General features: G+C 33.4%; 1 protein-coding gene and 2 pseudogenes across 1 annotated transcript; 2 read left to right on the top strand and 1 right to left on the bottom strand.

Moving 5' to 3' along the window:
- Positions 1-2,649: 2,649 nt before the first annotated feature.
- LOC120163603 lies at positions 2,650-5,077 on the top strand. The gene is made up of 5 exons (XM_039173494.1): positions 2,650-2,976; positions 3,371-3,437; positions 3,928-3,976; positions 4,398-4,442; positions 4,782-5,077. Exons 1-5 carry the CDS (start codon positions 2,716-2,718, stop codon positions 4,846-4,848), a joined length of 489 nt encoding a protein of 162 aa, XP_039029425.1. The 5' UTR covers positions 2,650-2,715; the 3' UTR covers positions 4,849-5,077.
- Positions 5,078-10,206: 5,129 nt separating this feature from the next.
- LOC120163607 lies at positions 10,207-12,874 on the bottom strand (annotated as a pseudogene).
- Positions 12,875-16,478: 3,604 nt separating this feature from the next.
- LOC120163629 lies at positions 16,479-20,436 on the top strand (annotated as a pseudogene).
- The last annotated feature ends 5,407 nt before the right edge of the window (positions 20,437-25,843 follow it).

Here is a 25,843-nt window from a genome sequence, read left to right as displayed (position 1 = left end):
CTCCGAACAAGTTGAAATGTCATAATCAATTATGTCAGTCAACCGAACAACAAAACTAATCAAAATTGTATCAAAGTCAAAAGTAAATACATAAATCATAACTAAATCTGTCACGATCTTATCAAATGCAAAGAAAATGCAAATGTATCCAAAGAGATTCGATGAAGATTTCAACAATAAAATCAAAGAAAAATCGAGAGCAAAGAGGGAGCATAACCGAAAAAGAAAAAGGAAGAAAAAATAACCCACATCAAAAACAAAAAGAAAATATAGAGAAAAGCTTGAAACAAAAGAGAAATAGAGTGAGGGGTTTATCTTAGATTCAATCCGGCCGTTGATTGCTTCACCGGACCATAGGATCTTGTTGTCAAAGGGACTGCTCCACGCCATCAGCAAAGTGCGGTGTAATCCAAGAACTTTATTAGTGCAACTCATCGCCCTGTTTCTCTATTCTAATATCAAATCCAGTGTTGTGTAAGTCTGTACTGAGAGAGGTAAAGGTTGTAAATTAATATTTGAAATCAAACACATTTCATGATCCTTGGTTCTCCACGTATAACCTTCTGTAAAAATTATTGAAGCTTGGTATTGGTTGCGTGTCAATGTATCTCTTTGACAGGTTATGACAATTGAAATGATGTAGTTTGACAGGTTATGACAATTGAAATGATGTAGTAATATTTTACTAGTTTGGTTTAGAAAAAAAAAGAGAAATGAAGGTTAAGATCCAATTTGGCCGTGTATTTTATTCAGATATTGGGTAATTAAAAACGGTGACGTGTGGGAGATTTAAGAACCCATGTTTTCAACTCATGGGTAAATGTCATTCAAGGTCCCTTTAGTTTTACGACATGCATAATATTCTAATTCTCTTTTGTTTTGATCTCTTTATTTGTATTTATTTTATTTTTATCCTTATTTCGTAGTAAATTTATTTATGTTTATATTCTTGATTTGGCCATTTTATTTTAATTTTTTAGGTTTGGGAAGTATAGATTATATTAAGCTCGTTTTAGTCACTGTTTTGTGTTTTTGTGTTATTGGTTAAATTAATAGTAGTAGCTTGATGTTTTTTTTTTTATTTTAGTCACACATGTTACTTTGAATTTATTTCTGTTTAGTACTCATATTATGTGAAATTTGTACATTAGTTATGATTTGTTATATTATTAGTGTCATAGCTCTAAAGTTATTGTTGTTGCTATTTAGTACGTATTTACTAGGTATAATTAGATTCTTATCCGTATTCTAGTTTATCAAGTTTGTAAATGTACATTTTAATACAAATTTGTAACTTTGTTTTTTATTTATGTTTGTATAAATTATGTACTTGTTGAAAGCGTTCTTTGTAGGAAATTTTATTTCCACTTTGTTTATGAATTATTATTATTTTAATATTATAAAAATGAAAAAAACTTCATTGTGAGGAAAAATTACGAGACATCTCCCAATTAAAGAGAAGGTATCCTATCGAGTATTTTCTCACAAATATTTTTATTCAATAGTTATCATCTATTTCACTTTTATTTTATTTTATTTCATTTTAGTTTATTTTATCGTTATGAAAATTGAGAAATAATATCTGTTGTGAGGTGAATTTATGGGAAAGTCTCCTAAAAATAAAGGAAGTACGTTCTCGAAGATTGTTTACATTTTTTAATAAATTCGAATGAATAAAAAGATCGTAATTTAAATATATTTTTGAGTTTGTAATTCCCAATATTTAAACATTGTTTAATCGTTTAGGTACCAAAATTTGGGTGTTGTGGAGGTGCTAATCATTCCCCATGCGTAATCGACTCCCGAATCTATTTAATCGAATCTTTGGTGAAGCAGACTAGTTTTTTTGTCTTAAAAATGATTTTTTTTCCTTAAAATTATTTTTTAAAGACATTTTTAGGTATTCGACCTACCTAATCTAAAGGTCGATGGCGACTCCTTTCAATTTAATTCCAAATTAATTCAAAATTACCAATTTTTCCAGAATTAAAGTCATAATCGCTTTTAAAACAATAAACAATTTTTCCACCTAAAAATGGTTATGACAAAACTAAATTAAAATAGGGTAAATTGCACAAATGGTCCCCCGGCTACACAATACTCTTTGTTGAGTTCATGGACTATTAAAAGTTATAAAATAGTCTTCTGGTTATAGGGCGTTGTTTTGTTGAGTCACTCGATTATTAAAAGTTATAAAATGACAATCCAACTACTCATTATTTCCAAACCCGTCATTTTCCATTAAAAAATTAAAGATAGTTTGAACTGGATGTTAACATGCTGACTGAAATATGATAATCGTTTGAGATTATGATATCATATTTTATCATATCTCAGTTAGCAAGTAAATGTCTAGTTTAGACTGTCGTCAATTTTTTAACGCAAAAGAACCATTTTGGAACATAATAAATACTTGAATGACCATTTTGTAACTTTTAATAGTCAATAGACTTAACAAAACAACATCCTATTGTAGGAAGATCATTTTTTAACTTTTAATAATCGACAAACTCAATAAAATAATATCTTATTATCGGGGACCATTTTGTGTACTTTACCCATTAAAATAAACAGTTGAATATATATCAGTATAGGCCGAGGGGAAGCGACCATTTATTAGCAGCCCAGATCCATAGTGTAGTGAAAATTGAAAAAGAAAACGATTCCCAAAAAAAAAAAAAAAAGCTGAGTGAACAACTAATTATTGAAGGAGAAATGGAAGACTCAACTTCAGCAGTAGATCAGAGAGATGAATCTACTGAAGAGGAAGTTACGATCAGAAAACAGAATACGGATCAACCGTCAACGTGTTCCGAGACTGAACGGGAAGCATTTGGACTCGACGGCAGCGCATCGGAGACGACATGGAACAAAAGCGACATCTTGAAAGCCGTCGAAGTGGTTGAGAGTGACTCTCGGGCTATTGCCGATAGCTTCTCTTCCCTCTTTGATTCGCTTCGATTCGCTCTCTCTGAGGTCTGATATTATGATTTCACCTTATTTACTTATTTAATTTTTTTTATTTTACATTTTATTACTCTTTAATTCATAAAATAGTACTCTTTAATTGTTGTTAACATTCTGAAAAAAAAATCTAGGCAATTACTATTTTGATCAATTACGGAATACGGTGGTGTTTATTTTCTTTTCTTTTCCTGAACTTTAGGGTTTTGAATTTCGAAATTATGCATTAGGAAGTATTGAATGTGATAGTATCTTCCTTTATTAGATCATTGGCAATGAATTGGAGCATCGTTGAGTTTACTTTCCTTAACCTGACTAATTTGGATATAGTTATTCCTAACGTGTGGTGCAATTTCGATTTATAATAAGCGTATGATGTGGAATCTACTTCCATTATCCATTGTAGGTCACTAGTGGCTCGGTTGATCATATGCGATGCTTCGGTGATGCTGTTGGGCGTCTTCAAGAATCTGGTAATGAAATGCTAAACATTATACTCACTTCATTGTTGCAGAATTTTGTTTGTTTTTATGGTTATTTGCTCTTGTCATTTTTGTAAAATATATTAACATATGTGGGTTGTCCCTGGCCCCCCTAAAAACCAGGTAACTATTTACGGGTACTTTTTATGTTTTCAAGATCATTAGCATGGCTTAGCTCCAAAGTTCTAGCAATTGGTCAACCTTAAAGTTTTTTTTTCTTATCCTAAATTAATCTGACTAATCTTCACTGGAAGTAGTTTTGAAAATTGTGCTAAAATGCAGTTCAAGTGGACTGAGGACCTGTTTGTGAAATATATGCTTTAATATATAACTGTTGTGCTACTTATTATAGAACATATTGCTCATCTGGAGTCTGATGAATTTTATTTTGTGGATTATTTTCCCTCCTGAAATCTTACAATGTGTCAAATTGCTTGTCTGATTCTGATGCATAATGTGAACTTGTTCTTTGGATTTGCAGCACTTGATGCGGCAACAAAGGGAAACCGGTATATAAATTCATGTCTCAGGTAGTATCCCTGTGCTCTGTTTGATGGCCGGCCTGTTTACGCCATCTAAATATCTAGCATCTAGTCTAGTTATTATTTTATGCAGTAAAATAAATGGTGTAGTAATAAAACAATCTATGCTAGTATTTTTATTGAGATTGCTGTAGCTGGTGGTAGGAAAAGGGAAATTTATGGTCTCGTAGTATGCATTGTTACTATTTCAACTAGAAAATGGATGATCAACGCATTTTCGAGTTACTTGTTATTTACAAATAAATTAACAAGTTCTATGGTAGAACCAAATGAAGGTTTCTATCTCTCTCAAAACATTTCTTTCCTAGATTTGATGGTAGAATTCGTTTTGGGTAAATGTGCATGATAAGATCTTGCTTTTCTATATTGATTTGCCTTACCTAATACATTTTTTTTTGCTTATTTGCAGATTGAATGAGGAAATGAAGGGCATGGACAGTCTAGCTACTCAGCTGTATCCTTTTTTCATTGCCTTGGTGTATTTTTGCTTTGTGATATACTGATATTAGATTGTAGCCTCTTCCTCGAAGTAGGTAGGTTATGGTGGACCTCTGAACCCTAGCTTTTACGAATGAAGCAAACTGGGTTGGGAGGGTCACCCTCATAATGGGCTTCTGTAAAATCTGATCTGGATTAGTCGGTCAATAGATCAGATGTCAGTGATTAATTCAAAAAAAGTATATTTGTCTGACAATTATATCAAACATTCATCCAAATACATGAAAGAGATTAACCATGGTTGTCTCAGATGCATAATGTCACCCATTGATATGATTCCTTAATGTTTGTGAAGGAAAATTCTGAGGAGGAATGTAGATGCCCTAGACGTGGCTGTGAACAAGCTCGTGCGACTTCCATGAGGATGAGGGGCAGCAGCTCAAATTTAGGAAAAGTAAATAATGACTGGCTTTTGTTGTCTCCTGCACATTTGTATAATGCACAAAATAAAATTTTAGGACTTTTACATTCATACTTTTGTCTCTTTTTATGAAGAACAGATGAATGTTCCAGTGATAGAATTCTTAGGAAGTTACTACAAATAACAGTAGCGGTTCATAATGGTATTTCGGAACCTTTCCGTTTCACCAAGTCTGGTATATTACTCTCATTTATTTTTTTCGAAGATGATATGATGCTTTATGCAAAAGTTGATATGGCTAATGCAGATGTGAAGACGTGATTATGTCCATTTTATCGGAGTTTGGACGCCATTCAGGCTATAGTTAATTCAAGTAAGACCCAACTCTCCCCCCCCCCTCCGCCCCGAATACTAACCCCATCATGCGTGCTGCAATATGCGATAGACTGGGATTTGGTGTAGTGGATAATCTGGGCAAATATCTCGGTATGTAAATTTGTATAGAAGACTTCTTTGCACCGATTATCAGTTCTCGGGTCCTTTCAACTGTTGGTCGCAATACCTTAGCTTGATTGGTTATGTCAATTCCGATCTATTTCACGCAAACATCGAAACTCTCTACAAGGATTTGCACTGAAATTGACCGCCTAGTTTGCCATTTCATCTGGGGATCGACTGCTCAAAATTTTAAACCCTCTATGATGAAGTGGAACACGCTTTGCATCCCTCTTGACAGAGGTGGCATAGGCCTGCACTGTTTACGTCAACACAACAACGCTCTTTGGAGAAAATATACTTCGCGATAGTCTGCTCACCCCACTCGCTTTAGATTCAGTTCCTTCGAAATAAATACAAAGTGAAAGATCGCCTCCCTACCTCAATTCATTACCACTTATGCTCCCCACTTTGGCGCTTTTTGACAAAAATTTGGCACACTTTCAGACAAAAATATTGCTTGGACAGTGGGGAATGGGTCTAATATCCATGTGTGGGATGACGTTTGGGTTCCGACCATAGGCTTGTTGCCTGATCAACTTACAACTCCAGTGGGTACCCTTATTAAGTGATTTTATCGATAATAATGGAGAATGGAAGATCGGGAATTTCCAAGCTATCCTCCCAACAACCGTTGTGACCCACTATGAAGCACGAGAACAACAAAGGAACCCCATTTCAAATACTTAATACGTCACCGACACAAGAACGATTGGGGTATGTACCGGAAACGTACCACGATGGCGGGGTATGGTTGAATGAACTTGGGAACGTTTTGGGATGGCATGTGATTATCATATGCGTCCCCGGGGTAATTTTGACATTTTTTATTAAAAAATTTTAAAAAAAAATCTCGGATAAAAAGAGGGTATTCTACCTAGGGGTGCACAAAAAATCCGAATATCCGAATATCCGAAAAAAATATCCGAAACCGGTTTTGGGAAAAACCGGTTTTTTTTTAACCGGATCGGATTTTTTTAAACCGGTTATTTTAACCGGTTTGGAGAAAAAAACCTAGACCGGTTTTTTTACCGGATAAAAAACCGGTTTGAAAAAAACCGGTTAAAAAACCGGTTTTTATCCGAAAAAAAACCGGTCTGGGTTTAAAAAACTAGCCGTTAATATAGCCGTTTGTGACCGTTTTTGACCGTTTTTTTCTTTAAAAAATTATCATTTTACCACCCTAAACATGTATAAATAGGTTGGGGATGTATTTGGTTGATTACAACTTTCTCAAATCTTATTACACAACACTTAAACATCTCTCAAATCTTAGTTTTGTAATTTTTTATTCATCATGAGTAACACTGCTGAATCTTCCGTCGGGGGAAACCTTGAAGTCGTGAGAGTGATCGAACACACTCGAAACAAAGATATTTGGGATGGGATCACTACGAACTTGGAGTTTTTAAGTATTTGAATTTATCGAACTTGGAAGTTTTTAAGTATTTGAATTTATCAAACTTGGAAGTATTTAAGTATTTCAATTATGTTGAGTTAATTAAGTATTTCAATTAAGTATTTGAATTTATTGAACTTGAGGTTTTTGATGCTTTCTCTTTGATTCTCTCTTGATTCTAGTTGCTTGATGTTTCTTGTCTTTGATCAATGACTTCTAAGCTTGCTTAAATACACCTTGAATCACTTCTGAACGTTAGTGATAATTAATGAAGATAATATAGCCGTTTAAGTGTGAACATTTAATAAAAATGCTTAGAGCGTGGGGGAATCGGTACCCTCTCATAGGGAATCGGTTCCCTAAGTGTAAAATTCAAATATTTCGACCGTTGAATAGGGGGGAATCGGTACCCCTATGGGGGAATCGGTTCCCTCCGAGCATTCTGGAAATCTCGGAGCCAAACCATTCAGTGAGGAATCGGTACCCCCTTGGGGGGAATCGGTTCCCTATGAGCAATCTGGAATATTAAAATCGGTTTTTTTATAACCGGTTTTTTAAAAAAACCGGTTTTTTTAAAACCGAAACCGGTTACACCGGTTAGGATATCCGGCCCTCCAAACCGGTTAGAAACCGAACCGGTTATTTTATAAACCGGTTTTTTTTCTATGGGAAAAAACCGGATCGGATAAAAACCGATCCGGATCGGATTGAAATCCGAATTATGTGCAACCCTAATTCTACCTGCTACCCAAAATGAAGCTGGGTATGTCGGAAGAATGTAGACCTGCTACTCGAAACCAAGAAGTGTGAAGATATCTAAAAGGGAGACTCTAATTCTAGAGTCAAAGGACAGTAGTATCCAACAACATACTGGAGTTATGGGATTATTCTCTCTCTTGGTTGCCGAGAAATTGGCTTAGTCACAGGAGAAGATGGCGTTGAAGCAATTGTGCTGTGTGTGTTTGTACTAATTTAGGTGTAGTTTCTACTGTTAGCTTTATTTTGTGGTATTCTTGTTGTTTTGTTTCATATTATTATCATTCAATGTTGTCTATAATAGAATAATTATTTTAGTTTTAAATCCTAATGCGTGAATAATAATACTTTAATCCTTATTTTTTAAAAATATTTTATCCCTTCAATGTTTAATTTAAGATAAAAAGGGTCATATGCAGATTTAAACCGTTAGATAATAAACAATTAACAAATTAAAATAAGGGTCTTGAGATTTGATACTTTAATGTCTGATTTACTTATAGATTTTATTTTCTAATTTTCTATGAAATATTAACTTTATTTATGATTTTTTTACATCTATTTATAATTTCAATTTTTTTTATATGTCGTATTCTTATCATCCTTGTACTATGTAATTTTAGAACCTTTTGTTTCCTATCCCGTATATGTATCAGTGCAACATAGGTAACTCATATCATGGGTATTAAACCTCTACCAAATCGTGAAGATGACGACTCTCCTATTTGGAGATGGGGACCAAAACATGAATTTAGTGTCCAATCGGCTTATAAAATCTTGTCCTAAGGATTCATGGCCAAATTGTGATCCAAAATGGAGCACTATCTAGAACCTATAAGTGCTACAACGAATCAGGTTATTCTTTTGGACGATAGTTTAACGACACCTTATGACGAATTCTGAAAGATGTAGACGCAACCTCTTCAATGATCCATCTGTCATCTCTGTGGAGCAAGTCAAGAAACAATCTTACATGTTTTACGCGACTGTTCTTACGTTCAACATCTCTGGCTGCATATATATAATCTTGGCATGCCAGCTCTTTTTTTTTTCTATCTCGACTTGGATGACTGGATTTTCGACATCATAAAGGCTGGAAGTCGTCAGTCTAACACTCATTCTCCATGGCATCTCATTTTCTCTTCTATTATTTGGCAGATTTGGAAGAGAAGAAATGATTTCGTCTTCAACCACAACTGACGAGCAGCCGTAGAGGTTCTTCGAATAAGCATAGCTTCTACTCACCAGTTCAACAACTGCATTGCATCAAACAGCAGTAAGAAATTCCTCATTCATTTTAAGTCAAATTTTCACCAAATTTGAACCACATACTCCTATACCAACATAGAATACATATGTATTTTCAATTCCACTTCTAATAACAATTTTTTTATTTTTTCAATTTAGTCATTCAATTTTACACAATTTTCATATTTCTTCAATCTATTCTCCATTTTAAGTATGTTTTTTTACCAAATTTAAACCACATGCTCCCTTACCATTATAGAATACCTATGCAACTTTAATTCTTATTTTTTTACTGAAATATACTCCATTATTTGAATTTAATCCTTTAATTTTACATTTTACTTAATTTAATCTTTTTGACCACTATTGTTTACAAATTATGTACAAAGAGACCCGCCAACTGTTAAGTAAATAGTGAACCTATGAGAGACGCTTATAATTAGTTTCTTTCTCTTCTATCTCTCATCTATCTATTTTTTCTTTAGTTATTCACTAAAGCAATTATGATATGAAAGTCGATCCGGGGCAAGTGTTCGGATCTATTATGACATATCCATGAGGCGTTCAACGGACCTTTTTAATCTTATAAAACCTTTTTTGGACTTTCCTTTTACATTGGTATTGGTGCAAAAACAATTTTTTTGTGCAACCAGTGTATTGTATTCATATCAATTCTTTAACTCCTTTATATTTTCATTAATCTTTTATCCTCAAGATACCTTCTATAAAATATAACATGGTAGATATATTTTTATAATTTTAAATTGTATGTGATATAACATTGTAATGTGAAAATAATATGAAGATATATATATATATATATATATATATATCTTATGTGATTAGAGAAAGTCAAAAAATTGGAATAAATGCATACAAAAATACTATAAATAATTACAATTAGATTTGTATAGAAATTCGAACAACTCAGACTCAACTTAAAAAAATTTCAAGTTCAAGTTATAGAATACAACTCGTCAACTCAAAATATTTTGACTTAACTCAACAATCGAACGAATGCTCAGGCCTAGCAGAAGGGATTATTTAATTAGGTGTATATTGATTAGGATAACTATGTTTTTTTTTGTTTTTTTTTACTCAAGCCAATATTTTTCTTACTATTCAATCCTTCTTAGTTGAGATGAAAACATGAAAACAATTTCAATCACCACAAACCTTTCAAAGTTGGGCCATCAAACGACCTCAATTGTTCTCCCTAAAAGTCTCGAATTCAAGCAACTCTATCAATAAGGTGTGTATTAAAAGTTATGTGTTGCAAAAAGTGCACGTTGTCAATGGTTAAGAAAATTTATAAACAATACTACCCTTATAATCACCACATACTTAAAAAGAATATATGTTGGGATAGAAGCATCCATCACCTACGCTAGGAAAATATAATTACAACTACCAACAGAAATATAATGTTAAATAGTAAAGAAAATTGGTTGCACCAAGTGTATAAGAACAACCCCATTGACAAATAGGATAATGCAGATATACCTTGCACATCTAAAGATAAGAGATCAATGCTTGACTAAGATAAGGGACACTGATGAATATATCATTCCCACTCGATTGTCGATGGGGGCTTCGATGTAATGTCTAATGTAACACGGTTCACGCCTCGAACATTGTTGCAAATCTTTTGAGAAACATCTTTAAGGAAACTATTCTCAAAACAGTACCTGCAATTTCGAAAGAGTTACGGAGAAAGCTCAAGGGTTTTTTTTTTAACCAGACGAGCAAATACAGCTTCCTAGGTGTTGAGACACCTTGTAGCATGTAACGATGATAACTTTTGAAGCTGTCCCGTGTTAAGCATCGATGCTGTAACAATTCTGCTAGTTGGGAAAACCATATCGTTTACCTAAATCATGAATCCCCCCCTTGTTGCAAACAGCCATATCATGTGCATAAAATTAATTTGAACTCAATCCATATTTAGAGACACGTTTGAGCTTAAGGCTTTATGCTTATACTATTAACTTATGGCTTATGCTGAGCATTTACATATTTGCAACAACCATAGAAAGCAAAGCACTGCAGAACGAAAAAAAACTTACCAATCTGCTGTCATTCCATCTTGACTTGTAACAGCTCGGAGTGTAACAACATAAGAATGTGTCCTTTGATCGCCTTGAACCCCAACAGATTTTATCGGCAGAAAGACAGCAAAAGCTTGCCAAATTGAGTCATAAATACCAGCATCTTTGATGGATTGAATGAAAATTTCATCAACCTGGGGAAACAAGTTCATGATTGAGAAAGACGCTAAAAGGTTTTATAAACATGATCCTACTTGCTTAATGAACACATCTTACCTGCCGCACAATATCCAAGGCATTGCCTTCAGTTACATCACCCAAGACTCGAACTGCAAGGCCGGGCCCAGGGAATGGATGGCGCTTTAAAAACCCCTCAGGAACCTTCAATATCTTCCCAAGTTCTCGAACCTTTCAAAATTACACACAAGAGAATAAATACATTAGAAGAGGAAAGAGACAACTATACAAGAAAATGCCACAGGAAACAATATCAAAACCTCATCCTTGAAGAGAAGTTTAAGCGGCTCAATGAGTTTTAATTTCATATCTTTGGGAAGCCCTCCAACATTATGATGACTTTTTATGGTGTGAGAGTGAGTTCTTCCAGAACCTGGTGGAGGACAAGATTCGATAACATCGGGGTACAAGGTTCCTTGAACAAGAAAAGCTGGCTTCTTCTTTAATTTTTGCTCCAGCTCTTGGGCAAAAGCATCAAAGATGAAGATAAATTCTTTGCCTATAATCTTCCTTTTCATCTCGGGGTCTACCACTCCTTTAAGTTTACTAAGAAATTGATCACTTGCGTTGACGCAAGTAACAGGTAGATGAAGATCACTTTTAAAGGTTTCCATCACTCGTTCTCTTTCTTTATACCTACAAAGAAATCAAACAATGAATTATGGAAGCAAGACCTTATTACCAAATTGTATATTCCACAACTATACCTTAATAAACCATTGTCGACAAAAATACAGTGAAGTCGATCCCCAATTGCATTGTGAACAAGGGTTGCAGCAACTGTGGAATCAACACCTCCAGATAAAGCACATATAACATGATCATCAGGTGCCACAGTGTTGTTGATCACTTTAAGTTCTTCATCCATCACATCTTCCATTTTCCAACCAGCATTCACTCCACAAACATTAAACAGAAATATCTCAGTGTTTCCATCCCTTCCGGCGAATGCGTAACCTTAACAAACACAAGTTAAAACATAAACATCATTTGATTCTGTTTTGTTTGTTACTGAGATGCCAAGAACTGAATGCAGCTTAAAAAAATAAATGTAATTCTTCTTTTAAAAAAAAGCTAACTTTTTGAAGAAAAATGTAAAATTCACTTTTAGACTGAAAATATCGCATTCTAATTGGTGTTATATCTAAGAAATTTGTTTATTACTATTCATTATGTAAAAACAATAACAATAGAAGTGAACTTCATAAACACAAAACAAAACCTAAAAGTACCTCAGGATGATACTGCAATCCATAAAACCTCCGGTTTATGTCCTCAACGGCGGCGACAGCTCCCTGTTCACTCCTAGCCACCACTTCAAACCCAACAGGCAACCTAGCAGCCTCGTCCCCATGACTCATCCAAACAACCTGGTTATCCCCAACGTCCTTATAACCAAAAATACCACAACTTTTCACAACCTCAATCTCCATCCTTCCATACTCCTGCTTCTTCCCCATCCTGACTTCACCGCCGAGTCGCTGAACAATCAACTGAAGCCCATAGCAGATACCCAGAACAAAAACCCCATTGGACAGTGCCCAATCAACGAACCCATCTGGAAACGAAGGCGAATCGTCGGAATGGACCGAGTGAGGTCCGCCAGAAAGTATAACAACCTTCGGATTGAGCGATGTGATGGAGGAAAGAGATGAAGTACCTGAGATGCAAAGGGAGAAGACGGACAGAGCGCGAATGCGGCGAGTGATGAGATGGGTGTATTGAGAACCGAAGTCTAGGATAAGGACCAAGTCAGATTTCATGGCTATTGAATTCTTTTTAGGTTTAGGTTTTAGGGAATGGGTGGTGGTGATGGAAACGGCTGAGAGGTTTAAGAAGGAAGAGGATGAGAGTTGGGGTTTTCAGAGAGGCTGAAAGGTTTAAGAAGGAAGAGGATGGGAATTAGGGTTTTAATAAAAGTTTATCTTTTGTTGAGTAAATAATAATTCAATAATAACTTTTTTTTAAAACATTTCAATAATAATTTTTATCAATTTTAGTAATTTTATTTATTTATTTTTATTTTCATCCTAAATAATAATTTTATCTAGGGTTAATGTGCATTTGTTTTTTTAATTTTAAACATTTTATGATAATTTTATTTGATTAACTTCAATTCTTTACTTTTTTTATTTTCATTTTAATTTAAGTTTTAGTTTTTTTAATTTATTTTCAGAAAAATAGTTCTAATTATTGATTATTTTTTATTTAACAAAAATTAATTATTTCGAAAAATATTTATATATATATTTTTTAAAATTTTATCTCATAATGTTTATAAACATAAACTAAAGCTATTTTTATTAAAATAAGATTAAAAAAATTAAACCTAAAATCAAAATAAAAAACAAGAAATAAATTTAACTGAACTGAATAATCATAAACCAAGTGTGAGTGTAATTTTGATTTCTCTTGAGGAGAAAAAGTAGATTTACATTTTAGGAGAGTTTTTTTTTTTCCATTCAAAATCCCTCATTCAATTTCAATGCATAAAATGAGACCTGGATAGTTAGGGTTCATGATGATGGAGATTGAATAGTCAAATGGATATTAGATAGGATCATGATGGTATCCAAGTTTAAACAAAGAGAGTAAATCATTCCGAAGTTCTTTTTAATAAACTCTAGTGTTTTGAAAACCTATATGTATAGAGAAATAACCATCATATTGGTTTAGCAGGGGTTGGTTTAAAAATATTTTTAAGGATAATTACATAAATGTTAAGGATACAAAATTTTTAAATAGGGTGAGAAGAAATAAAATACCAATAATAAAGTAGATGATTAATAAAAAAAATCCAGATTTCAATACCCACATTTAATCCTTAATGGATCTGCCACTTAGTGAACCTCAAAAGGATTGTAGGGATATGTGGAGGGTAGATCCACCGAGATATGGGATACAGAAGGTAGATCAAGTTTTAGTGAGCTTAGTGGTATCGAGTCAACTATACGAGGTAAGTGCATTTAATTAAGTTTTTGGTATGTCAACTTGTGTGTGGAGCCTACAATATAAGCCCTTAAGCAAATATTATAATAAGGGAAGTTTGGTTCAAAGAATGTGAAATTTTTATTAGAATGAAATTTATATTTTTATGTTTGATTATATGAGAATCTTATTTTCGGTAATGTTTTATTATCAATAATATGTTTTTTTGGGTATATTACCAGGAATGATATTACTTTACTCTCTTTAGATATTGTTGGATTACCGGCGTTTTAGACTAAAATACCCTTAATTTTTTTTAAATATTATTCTTCTGTTATTGAATAATAAAAATTCCACGAAGGTTAAATTATAAATTTATCCTTAAACTATTTTAGATTTATAAAAAAAAAATCTATAATTAAAATTTTATATGAAGTTCAGGAGTTAAAATAAAATTTTATGAATTTAAATTTTTTAAAGAAAATATATAAATATTTTTCAACTTGTTAAAAAAATAAATACATAATAAGGATAATTTGTTCAAATATATATTATAATAATATTTTATTTCTTTAATCAAACACGGCAATCTTACATTCCTGCTAAACTAACCAAACACAAAATACAAGATTCTCAGTAATCATATTCTCTAATAATCTTACATTCTCATTGTTAATATTATATTACGTGAACCAAACGTACCCGAAGTAAAACTAAGGTATGTGACTTTCGTTCGTATTGTTTGTAACATCCTTAATTCGACTGAGTCTTAAATCAGATTAAAAAATCACATCAATCGATTAAAATATAAATTTATTCAAAATTAAAGTTAAATCAAACATTTAATCACACCTGATATCTCAGAGAACAAATCCGATATTTGTTTCCGAATCCAAGATAGACATACGAATTATTTTCTTTGGTTTATCTAAGTTAAACATATTATAGAGGACTGATGAAAGAGGTAAGTGTAAACCTTCGATATTTTTAGTATTATTTTTATTAATTATTGTATTTCTATTTCAAGTTTTAGTTTATTAAATTTTCATCGTTTTTCAGAAAATATTTTACTATGTAATTTATTTTACAAAAAAATATTTTCTTAAAAATATTTTCAGTGAGTAGTGTCTATATGGTTAAAGATTTTGGATTGGAACCATAGTAGTTCCAATTAATGGTGGAACCAGGAATTTATTAAGGTGGGAGTTAAACTATTTTTTATTTTTTATAAATATAATTTTTTTAATTAAGGAGTTGGATACATTTTTCTTCATTTACTTTCTAAAAAATGTATATTTTTTAATATTAATTAATATTTTAAAAGAAATTAACGGGGACGAGGCTCATCTTAGCGCTCGTGAAATTCTACCACTGCTTCCAATTGAGAATATTGTACTCATTCTAAAATTTGAATTTTCTTTATTGATTATGTCTATCTTTAAGTTTGAGCCTTGACTCTCGTGAAATTCTGCCCATGCTTCCAATTGAGAATATTGTACTCATTCTAAAATTTGAATTTTCTTTGATTTATTACATCTATCTTTAAGTTTTATATATATTGGATGAATCAAACAATTTTGGTGGTCAAAATATTATTATTATTATTTGACATTCTGAATTCAAACATCATAAATAATAAGAATATAAGAATTCAATGTACTTAGTCTAAATTAATAAAAAATATTTATGTTTATTTCATACAATATTTTTATATTATTAATATATATATATACCTTAAAAATATTATTATGTCCTTCACTTATGTCCTTCACTACGTGAATGTTCATCCGGACGGAGTTAGTTTTGGGTATTTAATACTACCAGTGAACTTAAAACCTTTATCCGACTCATTTAAACCTTATCCAGTGGTTATGGTAACAAATAAATATATATCCCTTTTAAATAATTTGAATTTAGTAATATTTTATCTATTCTAAAAATAAAAGGATAAGCTACATATTTGGTCACCTACTTGTTACTTAATTTTTATTTTGGTTAATCAATTATTATTATTTTAAAAAAATTATATTTAATGTTATATTTTGATTGTTTTGGTCACTTATCATTAAAAATTAAGAGTGATACTGATGTAATATTTTTTATTTTTGAATAATAAAATGAAATAATCGGTATAATCGTTATTATTTTATTAAATAAATAATTAAAAAATAATTTAATGATTAAAACATAAATTAAATAATAGGTGAGTAGTAAATAGGTAGTTTACCCAAATTATAATGAGACCGCATTAAACTTCACTGCAACTGTAATTAAAGTGAAATCAGAGTTGACACCCACCCCAAGCTTTCTTCTACCTCATTGCATCTGCAGTTTTTCAACTTTCCCTTTCTCTGCAATGGCTGCTTTCAGTTTCACCCTTTTCTCCCCTACCTTTCTTTCTCCTCGTTACAGATTCATCTCTCCAAAAACGCGCCATTCCCACCGTCACCATCATATCCCTTTCAAGCTTCTTGCCATCACTCCCAACAGAAAGTATTACCTCAACACTTTCGACGATGACGGCATAGAAAGATTTCAGCAAATCCTTTGCCAAGCCACCCGGGATGGAAAACTCTTACACCAAGACTTCAAGAGGAAACGGGGAGTTTTGACGGGGAGAGTGAAGTCAAAATTTTGGAACCCAAGTTCAAAATGAGTTTAGCTGAGCTTTTAGACGAAAGTTAAGTGGTGCCACTTTCTGTTTATGGAGATTTAGAGCTTGAAATAACAGGTACACAGCAAGATTCTAGGGAGGTTAAAGCTGGGGATTTGTTTGTTTGTTGTGTTGGATCGAGTTTTGATGCACGCCGGCATCTGACTGAAGCTCATAGGAGAGGAGCTGTTGCTGTCATAGCAAGTAAAGGGAATGGAATTGAGGATACCTCGGGATACAAGACATTGGTCATTGTTGAGGATGCTAATTCAGTTCTGGCTACACTAGCTGCCTCTTTTTATGGGTACCCTTCAAAGAGTATGACTGTTATTGCCATCAACGGGACCAATGGTAAAACAACCACCACTTATTTGGTAAAGGGTTTGTATGAGGCATTGGGTGTGTGGATTGGGTTGCTAGGCACCATTGGTTATTATATTCATGGGGACAATAAGTTGGGGCTGGAATCACCACTTACTACCCCAGATGCTAATGTGGTTCAGATTTTGATGGCTAAGATGTTCCATAATGGGTCTAAGGCAGTTGTTATGGAGGCTTCTTCCGAAGGACTGTCAGTAGGGAGATGTATGGAGGCTGATTTCAACATTGCAGTGCTTACTAATTTTACCAGGGATCATTTAGATTTTCATGGCACTATGGACGAGTACAAGAAAGCTAAAGCAAAGTTGTTTCAGAGAATGGTGGATCCTGAGAGCACAGAAAAGTCATTAACATCGACGATCTGAATGCACATTTCTTTATCGCCCAAGGCAATCCTGAAGTTCCTTTGGTTACTTTTGCAATCGATAACAAGAATGGTGATGTTCATGCCCTAAAATATGAGTTGTCCTTGAGTGGGACTCGGATCATGGTTAATACACCACATGGGGTATTGGAGATTTCATCTAGTTTGCTTGGAAGGCATAATGTCTATAATATTCTTGGAACTGTGGCTGTTGGGATTGCACTAGGGGCACCCTTGGAGGACATCGGTAGAGGGATCGAAAAGGTCGATGCTGTTCCCGGCAGGTGCGAGGTAATAGATGAAGGGCAACCATTTGGAGTAATTGTGGACTATGCTCACACTCCTGATGCAGTTTCTAGTCTGCTTGATTTTGTAAGGGAGCTTGCACCGAAGAGGATTATTACTGGTATGCTTCTCACTTTTGATTTTCTTTTTAACTCCTTCAAATGAAATCATTTCATTATCTTTTGTTCTGTTTTTCTAACTTATGTCATTTGGGAGAAGTTATTAGTTGTGGAGGGGATAGGGACAAAGAGAAAAGACCGATTATGGCCAAAATATCAACAGATAAAAGTGAAGTGACGATTCTTACATCTGATAATCCCAGGAATGAAGATCCATGTAAGTAAAAGAAATACAGTAAAAATCATCATTAGTTGCTGAGAAAAACGAGGCTAATTAATTTTTGTATGTTTAATCAGTGGACATCTTGGATGACATGTTAGCCGGTGCGGGACGGACCATGCCGGATTACTTGAAATATGAAGAAAATGATTACCATCCACCTCTACCAAATGGTCATCAACTTTTTGTGCATAAGAATAGGCGGTGGCTATATGTAATGCCATTGCAATGGGTGAAGAAGGCGATATGATTGTAAGTTTTTCTGAAATTTGGATTTTTTTTTGTAGGAGTTGGTTTGCTTGCTTCTATGTTGTTTTGGAAATACATGGTTTTATGATCCTACAAAGGACCTTCTATAACTGCAGTCCTCGTGACAAAGGAGTTGCACATTACCTGTATATACCACTAGTTCATGATCCTGCTAATTTCATCCACTGTGTTGCAGGTGTTTGCTGGTAAAGGCCATGAAACATATCTAATTCAAGGTGACGAAAAAGAATTTTTCTATGACAGAGGAATGCCGTCATGCATTGAAATATGGTTATTGACTAGGATATGCCAAGCAGGAATAGGCACCAGTAAATCCCATGGCGGTAGGTTATTTATTTTTGTTGCTCCCGTTTATAGGGAATTTAAAGGAGAATTCAATTTGGAATTGTCGACGCGTTTTCCGCCCGGGCGGAGGAAAACTATGTACGACTTGAGGGTTTTCTTTTGAAAATATTTTGAAATGTTTTGAAGTCGTCATCGACCTTTTGAGTTAGGTAGGTCGAATACCTAAAAATACTTTTAAAAGAGTTTTTAAGAAAACATCATTTTAAAAGATAAATCAGTCTGCGTGTAACCAGAGATTCATTCTTTTTGAAATAAAAAAGGGGTTCGAGGATCGATTAAGTGTAGGAAATGATAAACACTCTCACAACGCCCAAAATTGATACCCTATCGATTATAAATTGTCTCTAATAGTGGAAATCTAAGAATTCGAATATAAATTTAAGTTATGATCCTATTATTCTAGATTCAACCATACTATTTTTATTTAATGGAAAATTCAAAGGAGAAATAAAAAATATTCTAATATTTCTAATCAAAGAGAAAATAATCCCTAAAATATTTTAGGACAAATATTTCTATTTCCAATTGAAATAAAAAGAATATTATAGCTTCTCCCAAGAATTCGAGATTAAACAATTTGATTTGACCAATATAAGAAATTAAGGCAATTAATCCAAATTATATTAATCATGCTAGATAATGATAGTTTAAACTAAAATAGTAAAAGTATAAACACAATAAAAATCAAAGGCCCAAAAATAATTATCACACAAATATAAGTGCTTTAATAAAATAAAATCATAAACATAAGGACCACAATGTAAGGTAGCAAAATAAGGCATTCAAATATGATAAAAATATGAAACATGCATATATATATATATATATATATATTCATGGGAGTAAAATAAATTAAACAGAAATTAGAGTTCAATAATTAAAGAACTGAAATTAAATTGATGTATAATAACGACCAAAATATAATAAAACAAAAAAGTAGTAATCAAATCAAAAATAAAAAAGTGACTAAAATAAATAAATTGTAAATATCACATCCACATCATAATAACATAAAAAATAAACTCCTAAAAGTGGCTAAAATGAATAAACATAAAAAAGGGACTAAATTCGAAAATTAATAAAATTAATATACATATTATAAATAAATAACAAAGTTAATGACCAGATTACAAAAGAAATTAAAATATGAGGAGCTTAAAGATGATTTTACCCTGATAGTGACGTAAACGTAAAACATGCTGAAATTGGAGGATCTAGACTGCGGTTTAACCCTGAAACACAAAACAAAAAGAAGCTAGAATCTGGGGACATGGTGGGTGGTTTACTCATTTTCCATACACAAAAAATATTATCCCTTTCACGTAAATTACGCAGAAGCTTGTAAACTTCACAACCTCACTCGGCCACCACTCAACGGTCCCCCACACGCCAGCCACCAGGCCGGTGACCGACCTAAAACCGCGGCGACCTTAACCACGTCCAAAGGAAGCCCTAAAGACGGCTTAAACGGCCGAGAACCTTTCCCGTTATCCCCCTCTCCCATTCTTTCTCTTCACAACGCCGAGGGATGTAAAACCGACCCCCAACGCCGGCCACCAAGACCTTGTGACCCCTCACTCCCTCACGATCATCTTCGACCGGCCGGTGAAGATCTAGACGACATAAACGACCATCACCCCTTGCTCATCACTCACATAACCGAAACCCGAAAACAACCCTCCTACCATAGACCTCTCGGTCGAAACATCCTATCCTTCGCCGACCACCAACAACCGAGTTTCCTAGCCGTGAGAGGGTCTCTCTTTCACGCCGACCACCGCTCAACGGTGGTCACTCCCTCTGCCCTTGAACCCCCACGAAAAACCAAAAGAGAAAGCTAGATAAGAAAGCAGTAAAGGAGAGAAAAAGTTAGAAAAAAATCTCTTTCATTCCTATTTTTGGGGACAAAGCGTGAATGATTTTACATGGGATGGTTGGGGTATTAGTAATCCCAACCACTACAATATTATAATCTTTCTTTTAATAATAAAATAATACAAGTAAAAAATGGTTATTACAGGAATTAAACTATGATTTACAGGCTTTTATATTGTTAATAGAGGCCAAACATTTCTTATTCTGCCGTTTTGCTAGGGAATTAAGTTTGGAATAAAGTTGATTTAATAAAGGCTTTTAATACTATTTAAATTAAGGAACAAATATATAGCAAATAGAGGAATTAGGGGATGTTTACCGTCTTATTTTCATCCTGAAAATAAAATAACAAAGGCAAAGTTTACGTGAATTACAAAGGAGAGAAATTTTTTTTATTGAACCACCTTATGATCAAATCATGGAGATTACACTAGTCACTGAAGTGATCCTTGAAAACATATCAAGTGTTTAAGTTGTCTAAAATTTAAACAAACATATAATACATGCCATAATTAAATTATTTTGGAAAATCCATAATTTTATACTTAGATTGAAATCGAGACTGCGCCTCCGATCTCAGATAATCTAAAAGGAAAAGATAAAAAAAAAAAGAGCTATAAAGCTCAGCCTGTCATCTAAGGCAGACAAGTATCAACAGAAAATCATAAATATATCATACATGACATAGCATAAACATAGTAGTCGGAAAAATAAATGAACACACCTTTTCATCATCGATACACTATTACAAAAGTTTCTTTTAATCTTACATTTTATTACGACTATACAAGATGTGGACTTTACCCTTTGAAGAGGAATATAGAACCTCCGTAAACGACCCCAAGTCAAGAAACGTGAAACAAGATGGTGATCTTATCCTCCGAAAAAGAATCCGAATTAACCCCGAAGAGGAACTTAAAACAGAAAATAGGAAACATGAACATTACATAATATTATAATTAAAATGTGTTAACAGTGTGTCTTCTTTGATGATGTGATGATATATTGGTGTGCGACGGTAAGGATGGTATGCTAGGGACATGATAATATACATTGGCGTGCGACGGTAAGGATGATAGGTTAGGGTGTTTTATCAGTGAGGGATTGTAGATGCTCGTTTTGTCTAGGGATCACATTAAGATTTTGTTTGGGTTTATATATTAGTTATTTAGGCGTATTCATATTATTAATTAGGAGAATACACCATTATGATTATATATGTATAAATAAATATATAATAAACAATTAAATTGAATATATATATAATATAATTTAAAATGCACTAATTAATATTTTATTTTACTGGCCCAAATAATTACAATGAATCCAGTAGAGGCCCAAGAAGCAGTCCAACACAGATAGAGATTTTGGTCATTCCCAGCGCCACCCAACATGCACCATTGGATCTCTTGTTAGATCAACGGTCGGATTATGCTTGAGTTAGGGTTTGTTAACCTTAAGATTATTTTCTACTACGCTGCACGGTGCTAACCGTTGGATCCAGTCAGTGATCAAACGGCTAAACTCCACCCGAAGCCTCCACAAGGGCCAGCTGTCCCGTTCTTGCTCAAACCGTTTCGAATGTACTGCAACAACAAAAACAAAGAAAACAAAAGGGATTCCTTGGCCACGTAGAGATGCCAGTAACGCATGTAACGAAAACAGAAAAGGAATCAATACATAAGGGGGATCCTCTCGGTAAAAAAGAGAGGGGAGCAACATTTGTAAAGGGGGAATAGATTGTAAACAGGGGGCTCCCCCTTCGTTTTTTACAGAGAGCAATACAAAGACTTGGTCATTTTTTTCTTTCCTTTCGAATCACAAAGTATAAAACAACCCATCTTCAAGAGGTATTGAATACAACTATTTTTTTTTCATTTTTTTCGAATCTAAGATATAAGGAGAGAGTGTGAAACCATTTACCTTAGTTTGTTGAGCCATCATCGGTGTTAGGGCATCTGGAATGTCGTTGCCGCCTCCCACCATCCAGACGCCGTTAAGTCACCGAAAGTAAGCATTCTTCTCCTCTGGGATTTTGTCGATAGGTCTTGGGTAGCTTTTGGGGGATCTAGTGGAGAGAGCTAGGTCTAGATATTTGGGGGTTTTCGAAAAAGGTTCGGTTGAGGTTTGTTTAACCCCTCATCGGGGTCGATTACAGGCGGCAGCCACGGTGGCTTCCTTTGCCAGATGGTAGGAAGAAAAGAGAAGAGTTCAGGGGAAGCGAGGCGTCGGTTCGGAGAGTGAAACAACCACCGAAACCCGGTGGGCGGCGGCGATCGCGTGGTTCTTGGGACTGGCGGCTGCATTAGAGGAGTGTTAGGGGGAGAGAAAATGGCCGTGTGAGAAAGAATAAGAAGTAAAGTGGGGGTTAGGGTTTTTTTCTTTTACCCTAAATGTTATATATGAACGCTCCAAGACGGCATCGTTTTGGGGAAGTTCTAGGGTCTTCCGTTCACGTATGGTTTATTGGTTCCACGGGCCATTGTAGTTTGTGTGTTGATTCATTTTCTTCCTTAAATCCAACTTTTCTTTCTTTTTCGAATTTATAATTTTGTCTTTATATTTCACACGCATTTCATTCTAGTCCCCAGTATTACTTTCTTTAATTTATGTTGTTTCAGACATTTGGCCTTTAAGTTTTTGCATGCTTCATTTTAGTCCATATAGCTTTTTTAATTGAATTTTGTACTGATTGTGCTCCTGGCCTATTATATTTATTGATGCATGTTTAGACACAAACGTGTGCCATATATTTACTGGTATTCATACACATATGCTCATGTAATGAGAATTTTAGCTTTGGTTCGCGTGCTGCCTAGGTTATGAGAATTTAGTTTTCTTTATATATTAAGTGGCAATATATATTTTTCATGAATGCGTGTCATATATAGACATTTGCTTTCTGGATCTTATGTATGTATTATGAATAGTGTGCATATATGTATACGTTTAATGGTATGTAACCACATATTTTGCACCTTGTAAAACGAATTTATGATGTGTAATTACATGCATGAACATGCTATATAATTTTTTTAATAATAAGCAATGGTAGTTCATAATGTCTTATTGTCTTTAATTTACATTTACTTGTTTAATGTATAAAATAGCATGAATTTACTTGTTTGTTAAAACATAGGTATATTTGCACGTATACTTCATTCAATATTGTATAATATCTTCACGAGCATAACTCGACCCATATCAAATAATTGGATTAAGTGTAATACCCTTTCATTTTAAAATCGTTATGAGGTGTTTGTCTTAACTTATTAGAGAGCCACTTCCAATGATTTTAAACTGAAAATGTATCCCAACAGTGAACCCAAAGAAAAATGATTCCTCACCTAAAAATTGGGAATGAGATAATAAGAAATATTCGTTCATTTAAATTCTTCGAGAAATATTGTTAGAACTTATCTAAGGTCCGACATCGACATTTTTAAATAATCGAATATTCTTCTTCTTTCTAAAAATGATTGATAATTTTTAATTTAATTTGATTTTGTGCATTTGAATATTACGATGGAACTATAATATATTTTTATTTCGATTGGAGTAAGAATTGATTGCCTCAAAGTATGATGGGTCGTTTCTTCTAGTTAGGAAATAATTAAATATTATTAGGTTTCATTTTAAAATTCATAAAGTGTTATTTTATGGTATCATAGGCCAAATTAAAATTCGAACTTGTAAATTTCAATGCAAAGACAATTAATTAATCGACTAGGTATCGATTTAGGGCACTATGGGGGTGCTAATCATTCCCCACGCGTAATCGACTCCCGAATTCTAATTTTGGTAACGCATACCATAAATTTATCGTTTTAATTAAAATTAATTTTTATTTAAAATGACAAAACATTTTTGGGTGCCCAATCACACCCTAATCAAAGATTGGTGGCGACTCCTCGAACCGTATTTTATTTTATTTAAAGGGAATCCCAAATTTTTCGAAACAAGAGTTTTTAAATCACATTAATTTTTTAATTAAAAAATTAATCATAAAGAGATAATTAAAAAATGTGGTTTGTTTTTAAAATCCCATTTAAAAGAAAAAAATTATTTAGACAGCTTGACGACTCCACTGAGGATTTTTTTAGAGAGTCAGGCAAATAATTGATTAATTAATTGTCTTTGCAAATGAAAATTATAAGTTCGTTCTAATTTGTTTTTTGATCCCTTGTTTATTTTTAAATTTTTTTTGTTTATTTGATTAACTACTAAATAGTTGTACTGACTTGTTTGTTGGTGTTTTCATATTAATTGTGTATTTTAAAAGGAATTTGAGGATTGATTTGAGTGTTGTGTTATTGTGTGTTTTTCGCTTTTCATCACACACCGTACACACGCATTATCATAACATGAGCTAAAACCCCGCTCTGTCTGATTTAAGTATATGCCACCTTGGGCTTTAAATCATATTTCATCGTAAGTGTTTTCCAGTTCTTCGTCTTAATGACTTCTTCAACACTATTGTCTTTATCTTATAGCCCCAAGATGACTACAATATATGAGACCCCTAGAGAAAATGAATAATCACCATATTTAACTCTACATTTTTGTACATTAAATTCCTCTATAAATGATCGACGCAATACCCTCCGAATTGGTCGATCCCTCACTTTGATCAAAGATCTAAACCCTATTTCTTCTAGCACATGAACTTTATTGTGCTCCTTAGGTCTTCAATTATGGAGTTCAGTCTTTTGATGCTACACCTTGTCGACACTTCCTACATTTAAAAAAAAATATATAATGTTAGTGTTCTTATATATCGTTTATCACAGTATTTACAAGTTTAATGATTACCTTCTTTTCATGTGCTTTCCTCCAAGCTTTATATTGTTATCTATCCTTTTTGGACCATGTCACATAGGTTCCTTCTCAGCATCAGTCATCGACTTCCACATCTCCAACACCTCATGTTTCACCTGAAATTAAGCATAAACATTTCTTAATCAATACATTAATGCTAAATAATACTCAATGTCAATTTCATTTTACATACCGAACCGATGTTGTAATTACCAGCTTCCTTCATCCTTTGGAATTCAGTCATACTATCAACATTTAAAATTAGTAATCAATTTAAAGTACTTAAATACTTTAATCCAATTATCATTTCAACAATAATTACACAAATACATTGATACTTACTAGAAGTACATATATCCACCCAGTGGTTGCTTTCGATTTACTTCATTGTTGATACTCTCGGACTCCATTTCAATGTCATCTTCACGAGCAACAATTCCAAGATCCATTAACTTCATTTTTCCTTCATATATCAGTTTTATAAACAGTCAAGCATTAAATTAGCTCAAATCAAATCAAATACAAGTTACATACAATTTATTCAATATACAAGTA

Source organism: Hibiscus syriacus, unplaced genomic scaffold (assembly GCF_006381635.1).
Source record: "Hibiscus syriacus cultivar Baekdansim isolate YM2019G1 unplaced genomic scaffold, ASM638163v2 tig00111467_pilon, whole genome shotgun sequence".
Taxonomy (NCBI): domain Eukaryota; kingdom Viridiplantae; phylum Streptophyta; class Magnoliopsida; order Malvales; family Malvaceae; genus Hibiscus; species Hibiscus syriacus.
This window is presented reverse-complemented; position numbering and strand designations above follow the sequence as displayed.

Excerpts from the sequence above, each read along its gene's own strand:
- LOC120163603 (XM_039173494.1), top strand. The coding sequence starts at position 2,716 with ATGGAAGACTCAACTTCAGCAGTAGATCAGAGAGATGAATCTACTGAA. Across the intron at positions 3,438-3,927 it reads TGGGCGTCTTCAAGAATCTG|CACTTGATGCGGCAACAAAG; the intron begins GTAATGAAATGC and ends TTGGATTTGCAG. Across the intron at positions 4,443-4,781 it reads GACAGTCTAGCTACTCAGCT|GAAAATTCTGAGGAGGAATG; the intron begins GTATCCTTTTTT and ends ATGTTTGTGAAG.